The following is a 10,265-nucleotide window of genomic DNA, read 5'->3' on the forward strand; positions in this document are numbered from 1 at the left end:
AGCGAATGTCACTAACAACAATTTATATATTGTCTTAGAAAATGGAGGTAAAACACATTTTTTTGTTTTAAGTACTTTACATTTAGTTGATTTCTTATTATTTAGTTGAAAAAAAAAACGTGAGAAGAGAGCTTAGATCAGTTGTTTTTTGATAATTTCATGAAAAATATTTGCGTTCAAATATTTGAGCTCTTCTGGAAATAGGAGATTATTGGACATTACTGGATTTTACCTTTTTTGACAATTGCTGTTGTCTAGCATTAAGATGGTTTCTAATGGTTTCTTTGATATAGGACCTAATCCTCAGCATCAATTCATGAAATTAATTGACCATCAGTTAACTTCAAATTCGATTAAAATGTTGTTTTGACTTCACCACCACATATTTGTCTTTCTTGGCATGTGGGGCACATACACGAAACACCGTTAGCCAATGGCAGGACAGTACTCAGTAATGATCCACACGTAGTGCTGTGGAGAACATCTCCATCATCCACTGAATACCAACTAGAGCATCAGGCGGACGTGTCCTACTGACAACAAACACAAATACAAGGGTGCGAGACCTGGGATAAAAAACAAAACACTGACATTTACGCAGCTAAAACTACTACTTGTGTCGTCGGGCGAATTTTACAAAGGACATTGACTGTAAGCAGAACGAGTACGTGCTACTCAAGTTGGGACTGATGTGGAAACCTCTGGGCGTTATCATCCAGGCTGCCATGGTTATCCCATAAAAGAGTAGTATTTACTGTAACGTTTGTGATTTCAACGTAGTAAGATCATGGGCTCCAGGCTCAGCCGACAAAACAGTCTCGACAACGAGAATTTTTCAAGGAGGCGACGGAAACATCTAGACAGTACGGGAGAGAGCGATCGGAGCGGAGACTTCTTGTTTACATCCCTGATGCTCAGGTCGGATAAGCTGCCGGGGATGCTGAGGAGAGCCAACCACAGCCCGTATGTCAGACGAGTCGCCTGGGTCCGAGAGATTCAGAAGCTCCTTCGGGAGCGGAAGAGAGAAGATGCGACGGACGTGCTCAAACTGTTGAGGAAGGTGAGGGCAAATGTCCTGCAGTGCTTAATAAATATGTGCATCTGACAGAGACAGCTGCAAAACATGCTTGAGTTTGACTCTCTCTCTCTCTCTCTCTCTCTCGCTCTTGCTTGACTGGCATTGCATGTTTTGCAATCACTGACACAAATATTGCACAGATGCACGAGTCCTCTGAACACACAAAGACATGATCACTTCCTTTTCTATGGTCAACATGTTTACAATTTCTGAATTAAAAGTCTTTTTTTTTTTTTTTTAACATTTTTGGGGGCTTAACGTATGCAATGTCAAAGTGGTGTAACTCATTAAACGTCTGAAATTATGAAAAAAAAAACATCTTTAAAAAAATGAATACATCAAAACGGGATGCGTTTTGTATAATTTCAATTTTAGTCATTTTTCATATCAGATCATATTTTTTTATCATTTAATATATTGTTCATAATTATTGTAATGTTAAAAATGATATAATATAATAATATAATTTAATTATATGTTCTAATGTAAAATTTTTTTAAAGTATTATTAATATTCGTCAAACTTATGTTTACTCTAATCAAAGTCAACGTGTTAAAACCAACATGCAGGAAGTCATTTGTTGTCATGTGACAAGAAAACCATCAAACAAAAAAGGGCCCATTTAGATTCTCATAACTCTGTCAAGGTCAGTGACCTCTATATCAGTGTTATTTTAGTATCATTGAGATGCTATTGTAATTTCTATTAATATTTTAAACTAGTTTTTATATTTTCCATTTTCTTTTTAGTATTTTTTTTAAATATTGTCTATTTTATTAATTTTTACTGCAATGTTTTGTTATTTTAGTTAAACTAAATTAAAATGAGAGATGTTACCTTAAAAAATGTAAGCTTTTTTTAATGCAAGTGATGAAAATGTTTATTTATTTTAATGGTTGTATTTTTAGTTAACTATAATAACCCAGCTCTTTATGAATACCTTTTAATGACTCAAAATTCATGACATTTATAAAAATATATATTTAATATTAAATAAAATAACTCAATTAAAAGTGATCATATAATAAAATAGATAAAAACAAGTTGTACACACTCCTGTGTATTTCAAGTACAAGGGAAACACTTCAGTACTTTTTACTTGATGGTTACACCACTTTTAGCCAATTATTAACACTTTTAGCCAAGTGTAATTATTAGTAATTATTAACACTTTTAGCCAATTTTGTCTTGACATTACCCTTTTTTTGCATAAAAAGTGCTATAAATGTTTTTCAGACATGTATGAAACCAACAAGAATATAAAAATTATATTTCTCAGAACATGGCACATGTGTTTTAAACTCGATTTCCTATTGTCATAATCTCAGACATCCTTATGTGTCATTGACCCTTATATAGTATCCAGTTGGTGAAATGTGGCTTGGTATTTCCACTTCAGACACCCGCTGTGCGGCTCGCTCTGTAGTGCTGCAGTGAGTCACCTTGTGCAAGAAATCATTTCCCTGGATTTGTTGCTGGTATCATTTGTTGTCGAGACTCTATACACAAACACTAATACTAATGCCTGGATGCTTCTGTGGTACATTTGTTCTGTCAGAGTGACCCATGTACTCAAATTCACAGAGTGTCACTGTCAGTACGGAGCAGCAGAGAGAGCTGACCACTGATGACAGAGGAGTGCAGGAGATCAGGAGGTCTCTCGCATATATGCGTCGTGTGTATGTGTAAGAATAAATCAAAAGCTGCTGTTGGAAAAAAGCAATACAGTAAAAAAAACAATATAATATATTTAAGACGTAAAAATAATGAATGTTTTCAAACAGGTTTCTTGAACACTCCCCTCGTCTTCCATTGTTCTGACAAACAGATAGTCCCGCTCCATTGGCTGTTGTGTCATTTGCTATAGTTACTGCATTTTGCCTTTACAGGGCAGTATTGTTCTCTTTCCTATGGAAGGCTATTTCTGCCACTGATTACATTCTTTTTAAAAAGGTAATCGCAACTTTTTATCTCACAATTCTGACTTTTTTTTCTCGCAATTGAGAGATTACAGGCTTGATTTAGTTTTTGAGGTGTACTAGGATTTCATGCTTGATTGTTCCAAAAACACATTATTTTTCACATATTTTATGTCCTGTTAAGATGAAGCCCCTCCTTCCAAAATACGAAATGTGCTCTGATTGGTTAGCTGGCCCAGTGTGTTGTGATTGCCGAACTGGTCAGAGCTTTCTGGAAATGTCACGCCCCTCACCATAACAGCGAGTTTCATTGCTGAGCTGTAAATGATGGCGTCAATTTTGCCATACCAATTCAAGCCTGATTTACACTCTGAGAATGTTTACGAACAAGAGGATCATGCAGAACCTTTGTAAGCATGGATTTTACAGGATTTTTCAGAGTGTTATGTTTTTTTTTTTTACAGTCTATGGTCTGTAGCACAGGCCTCGCCCCCTTTTTTTGCACATTCTTTGGCCGGGAATTATTTAAATGAGTGACATTGTGACTTCATAATGAGCCATTTGTTGTAGTTCTTGAAAAGTGTTTTCTGTTAAATTGAATATCTCCCTTTGGAGTGGACTTTGCTCTTTGTAACCTTGCAGATCTTTTTTATGCTCAAACATCAACATTAGCCACTAACTAAAGTAGAAAATGTGAAAAAGCATAATAGGACCCCCTTAACAAAAGTGTCACATTTATTCACTGAAAAAAAAGAAAAGAAAAATCCAGAATTTGAAGGATTTTTATTATTATTATTATTTTGCCTGGAGCCACAAAGAAGGCTGACATTGTTCTCCTGCTCTGTTAAAAGTGTTGATATGTGGGCAGAACTTGTTAGAGTTTATGAACTCCTGTTCTCCTCACAATCTCTTTCTGATATCATTACTGTGACAAAATGACACGAGATGCAGCCACGCCTCATCAAAATGGAGTTTTAAAGGAGTACTTAGTTCTTCCATTATTCCCCAACCCAAAGATATATATCCATACAACTCTAGAAAACTTACACACAGCTCTCTCTCTCTCTCTCTCTCTGTCTCCCTCGATGTTCTCGTCTTTGCAGCTGCTCATTCCAAATTCTGTTGCTTTGCTCTTCTAAATTGGCTACTGTTGATTTTCATCTGTTGTTTCGATTAGAAAGCATCTGCCAATAATTATAAATGGATCTGTTGCTAGCTGTCTTATCAAAGATATTTCAATAAATGGTGAGAAGAAACAAGAATTTTAAAACCAAAGCTTTTTATATAATAGTTTATATAAAAATAATTTTATTTTTTTAAGTTTTCTTGCCTTATGACTGCAGTAAAAATGGTAAAAAAGAGGATCCCAAAAGTTTCTATGTGATGCATCACATTTTATTATATTTTATTAAAATGAATACAATGTTCTTCTTATTTTTATAAAGTAACACCTTACACTGCCTGACTTTATTAACCATTGATCATGGAGAGACTGAGGACCATCTTCTATTTTACTTATATTGTTATTTCTGTTTATCTTGTATAAATCAAATCCAGTGAGAAAAGTGTCACTCATTAGATAAATATGTAAAAAGGGTAGGCAAAATAAGCAAAGGCTTCAGCCTACACCTTTTTTGGTCATTATCTTTTTTTTTCGGTCAAGTATCTTTTTTACGTTATTATGAAAAATTGTCAGCGAGGACCAAAATAAAATTTGTTGAACTTGAATTATAGTGGTCTGAAATCAGGAAATCAGGTTGCATATTATATATCAATAAATTAAATAATTAAATGCAAAATGTATGTTTTTTTATACAATGTTAAGATTAGAAGAAATAGCTTTGTTCCAGGTAGACAGACACTTTTTTTTAGAAAAAGTAAAGGGTTTCACATGCAACAACTCAAAAATATGAATGCGTGTTCATTTATATATTTAAATGAAAGGGTTTCAACTTTATATTTGCTGTTAAATTTGTAAGAAGTTTGTTTAAGCATGAAATGTTCCAGCAGCAAATGTGCAGTCTCACAGAGGGTCAACATTTTAAAATGTACAACAGGCCATACAAATCAAGAACAGGACTCGCATAGGCCTGTACCAGCAGGTCTTATAACTATTAGTAACTTGTTTGTATTCAATATTCACACTGTGTGCTCTCTTCTCATGTTTTTAGCCTTTTATGTAATTTCCCCCCACAGTTTGCCTGTTGTCATCCCTTTGTTTCCTTTTTTAAATTCAGTTTTTATAATCCTCTTGCATTGTCTCCCTCTCTCAGGACGTGCTGTTAATTACATTTGAGAGTTTGACATCCCAGAGCAGAGAGCATTTTAATCAACACAGAAAGATAGTCTTGGATACCTATGCTGTGACAAGCATGTCACCGGAGACCCGCGGTGTGGTCCTCTGTGTGCATTCACAGTCTTTATTAAGGCTTTCTCCCATTATCAAGAAACAGAGAATTAAAAATGGGTCTCATGTTTCAGAGCTGCTATAACAGGACCGAACACAATTAGAGTGGGCATGGAAGGAACTGATAAGAGTGCATGGAATTAAGTGGATCAGGGTCTTAAAAACAATGTACAAATGATGATAAATTGCAACATATGAATTTAGCATGTGCATTCTGATGATGCATCATCCTGTATATTATTAGGGGAAATAAACATTTGCTAATTTATTACAGCACAAAACTGGGGTATGAGGACCTTCTACCAGGCAAGAACCCCCCCGCAGGAAACCATCTGTTATCTGATTACAGAAACAGAATTTATTATCTAAAAACATTTATTTTTAATTAATTTATTAAAAGTATAATAATTAATAATAATAATTATTTGTATAATTCTAATTGATAACGTGTGTGTGTGTGTGTGTGTGTGTGTGTGTGTATGTTTATATTTATATTTATATTTATAATAACAATAATAGTAGTAATAATAATATAAAATGATAAATAAATATTAAATCAAATATATTCAAGAGTATGCATCTGATTAGGTTTATAAAAAAAAAGAAAAGAAAAAAAAAAGTAAGCTAACCTCAAACCGGTTCAGATATAATAAGTCCCACAAAAGTTTATGTTCAAATATCAAAATAGATGCACTATATGCACTTAATTCTATGGTCAAGTAAAAATTGAAGGAGAGAAGGTCTTACTCTGGGGGCATCTTGCCCGGTTTTCCTCTCCTACTTACAGAGATGTGAGTTAGTGACAGGATTGCTATAGTGATCTCACACTACTGATGAAAAATTATTTTGGCATAAAGGATCTAGAGATACCAGCTAGCCGGACTGCATCTAAAAAAACAAGCTGACAGCCCCAGATCTTGCATGATATAACTTGAGGCAGCTGTCAGGCGATGCGTGGTCTTTTACTCAAGTCTCTTTCTCAAAAGGCTTGTCATAGAGATGATATTATTCGGATTCTTGGAAGTCACAGTAACAGGAATTATTTTCAAATCCTAAAAGGTTTTTCATCATCATGTCCTATTACCATCTCCCAGGCCTCTCAGATCAATTTGAGTTGACTTTCACTATTATTTCTTTGTTTGACTTAGTGTGTGTTGTTCATACTAAGATAAAATGCTTTGTTCGAGTAGAGACATGAGAGCCAAGCATCATTAGACATCCTTGCTAAAACAAAAAAAACATCCATCTTGCCTACCATCTGAAATGTGTATATGCACATAACTGGCCCTACACATCTTAACATGTGCTTTTATTCGTATTCTGCTCGCTCGCTGTCTGGATCGAATAAAACACTATTGACATTTGCATTTCTCAGACAGGCAGTTTAACCCTATAAACACTAGACTTTATTCATTTTTGCAGACAATGCATAGCTGCTAGTTAGCAACAAAAGAAACCAATGTAGGCTCATTGGAAAAATGTGCATCTACCTGCAAAACTCCAAAAAACGTCAACAATTCACTGCAGTTATATAAAATGAATACTAGAGGCAGTAAAACACCAACAAATTTAAAAGCTAAAATGACATGGTTGCTTCTGCATGTGCATATTTAACTCATGTTTGTTAACATTATCAATTAGGTTAAGGGTGGGAGTTTCAAATGCGATTACCTTTTAGGCAGCGTCTCTCACCAGACATTTAATTTCCGAACTGGCACGATACGTACAACAAACAACATAATAAAATGTTACCAGATTCACATTCATCTGTTTCAGATAAAACTGTACGTGGTTTTAGAGCCTCACTGGACATTTGAAAGTAAAATCATTTTGCATAAATGTCGTCACAGGCATGTTTTTTCCAATGAGCCTGGGTTGAAAGAAACAATACAAGCTCAACCTTCAAACCAGCGCTATCCAATATTCATTCTGGAAATTCATGCTGGTCTAAGCAGGTTTCCTGCAGTTGAAGTGACCCCTGTGCTCTTTTTCTGTGGGATTGAGATTCAGCACACGATAATGGGAGAAAAGGAGAAAGTGTATGGTGCTGGATGGATGGATGGAGTAAAGTAGGGGACAGAGAGGTGGGTAGGTGTGGGCGTCTCCTTCCCTGCAGCTAAACACATTTAAGCATGCACACTCCAACCGCACTGAGTGCAAAGACCTGTTCCAATCTGAATATGCAAGTCACCATAGATAAAAGCATCTGCTCTTTGAATATTAATAACCCAATGGAGGCAGTTTCATAATCCCCTCTGTGTTACTGAAAGTCTGCAGCTCTCACTCTGTCTCAGTGAAACACCCCAATCTTGCCATTCTGGAGTTATTCTTGTCTATGTAAATCAAAGTTGCATAATACATGAAAGTTATATTCTCGATTTTTCTCAACATTGGGACTTTCCCAAAGGGCCAGTTGACTTTTTGGGACAGCTGTCAAAACCAAATTTAGATGCAGAATAAATAATCAAAGATTTGAAAGTCCTCCCTGTGGTGAAAATCAAGTTTTGAAAATTGTTTACATGTCTGGCTGGTGTTTTTAATATGCTTAAAGACAAACCATGTTCTGTACCAATTATCAGTCAATACCACTGCTAAGCATTTTCTCTGTAAAACTGTGGTGTACCAAAATCAGTCTCGAAAACACAATTTTAAACCTCCACTGTTTCCTACATCATGAACATGTAACCAATCCCGTCAACCTGCGGGGCGGGGCTTTTCATCCATTGGCCAGAGGTGTTTTTTTTTGCAGCGTTGAGCATTGTAGCCAATCACAGACATATCTGTTGATTTCTTGAATGCAATGGCCAAGCAGAGGTGTTTAGGTTAATCAGAACGTCTGAGTTTTGTTTAGCATTTAGTTGAGTTCTGCATGCTCACGAATCCTCTCATTATAACAAACAAAGTGTAGACGTGATGTAAATAAGAGATTAATTGTGCAGTGTAAAACTTAATTGATGACAGAACTTTGTGAGATTGCAATGAACTAAGATGAGTGACGGCCTTTAAGTGATATGAAAGGGATTGCTCTTTGTACGCTTTCTAGGCTATAATCTATTCAGAATTTGAATAAATTCACTCGCGGATTCACTTTCTGATAACCAATATTGCCCCTTGCCATTGTGTAGCGTTTACTACTTTAGTTAACTGAGTGAAAGTAGAGCAGGTCCGAGCTGGTGTGATTGAGTGGAGGTGGGAACCAATTTGCATATTCATAGAGCTGCGTATACTCAATGAGGTAAGGGTGTAGAGTTTTATTTAAGCCATTTTAACACATTAAGAAATAATTTTCATGGGAAAAACTAAACTAAAATAGTCAGGCCCATTTAAATAACAATGGTGGGTGTTAGCTTAGGCGACATGGAAGAGTTTTCATATGGAAGTTTTTGGGCAGAAATACTGATACATCATTAGCATAATTTTTTCCTCAAACCAAGAGCAAACATAGGTCTAGCGAATTCTAAACAGGAACCCAATGAACATGCAAAACGTACATACTCCCAACCAATACAAAAACTTGTTGTTGTGCTTTGACAATGGAGTCATCTATAAATCTAGAGGAAATGTTGTGTGAGAACTGTTGCACACATAAGTATGGAAATTGTGTGAAATTATTAGTAAATGTGGCCCCTTGTTGTCTTAGCTTCAACATAGTTAGAAATCAAGATAGTAGCCTACCTTGTGTACCTATATGGATATAGATTTCAGCATAAATCCCTGACAGTACCAATATGAAAAAGGACAAAAATCAACATTCAGAGGCATATAGTACATCATGAAATTGCCAGAAAAGGCAGCTTGAGTGAGCGAATGATAACATGTGCTCTCTTTCAATCTTTTTCAGGACCTGGGATTAGAGGGTACGTCACTCAATGATATCCTCTATAAGAACGCATCCTTTCTAAACCTGGTGGACCCCATATCTCATGAGCTCCTGCTGAGCCTGGCTAGAGACATGCAGTGCCCAAAGAAGGTGAGTCATTCAGCTTCAATTGAGCATGCCATTTCTATGCTTTGCTGATTGCTAGTTAAAGTAAATGAAAATAAATGTGTTTGTATATAGTGATTAGTTGTACTAAGATGATTAATTTGTGTTTCTTCATGTATTCATTCCAAACCCTGTATGCATCACAGAAGTTTAGTTGAATCTCTTCAATCAAACCATTAGCTTTTAAGCTCAAGTCTTCATAAACTTAAACTATTGTTGCTTTTGAGTGACGTCAGTTGTTATTTTAACAACTTGCATCACAACCATTCCTAAAATGAATAAATTCTTTGAAAGATATTCAGAGTGTTGTCTGAGGCACTGTGTCTGAATTCGCTGATCATTATATGCTGAAAGTATGGTATGACTGAAGATCAGCAAAGCATTAGTGCGCCTTAAAGGGATAGTTCACCCAAAAATGAAAATTTGGTGTTTATCTGCTTACCCCCAGGGCATCCAAGATGTAGGTGGCTTTGTTTCTTCAGTAGAACACAAATTATGATTTTTAAGTCCAGCCGTTGCAGTCTATCAGTCGTATAATGCATGGCAATGGTAACAAAATCTATGAGAGTAAAAAAAACATGCACAGACAAATCCAAATTAAACCCTGCGGCTCATGACGACACATTGATGTCCTAAGACACGAAACAATCGGTTTGTGCGAGAAACCGAACAGTATTTATATAATTTTTTACCCCTAATACAGCACTATGTCCAACTTCCTTGAGCGCACGCACGGCTTCCGGTGCGTGAGGTGTGTATGCGCTCTGGCGTAGTTTACGCAAGCGCCGGAAGTGATCTCTCGCGCATATACGTCACTCATTGTTTACACAGTGCACAGTCATTGTAGGTACGACGGCTAATCAAAATGGTACTTAC

General features: G+C 36.0%; 1 protein-coding gene across 1 annotated transcript in view; it reads left to right on the top strand.

Moving 5' to 3' along the window:
- The first annotated feature begins 502 nt into the window (after positions 1-502).
- Positions 503-10,265, top strand: part of lrrc75ba (leucine rich repeat containing 75Ba) — a 31,115-nt gene continuing 21,352 nt past the window's right edge. Inside the window, exons 1-2 of the mRNA XM_016505709.1 lie at positions 503-1,060; positions 9,246-9,374. Coding sequence (XP_016361195.1) covers positions 788-1,060; positions 9,246-9,374 — 402 coding nt within the window. The 5' untranslated portion in view covers positions 503-787. The remainder of the gene's footprint in view (positions 1,061-9,245; positions 9,375-10,265) is intronic.

The sequence above is a fragment of the Sinocyclocheilus anshuiensis genome, unplaced genomic scaffold (assembly GCF_001515605.1).
Source record: "Sinocyclocheilus anshuiensis isolate Anshui unplaced genomic scaffold, SAMN03320099.WGS_v1.1 scaffold794, whole genome shotgun sequence".
Classification (NCBI taxonomy): Eukaryota; Metazoa; Chordata; class Actinopteri; order Cypriniformes; family Cyprinidae; genus Sinocyclocheilus; species Sinocyclocheilus anshuiensis.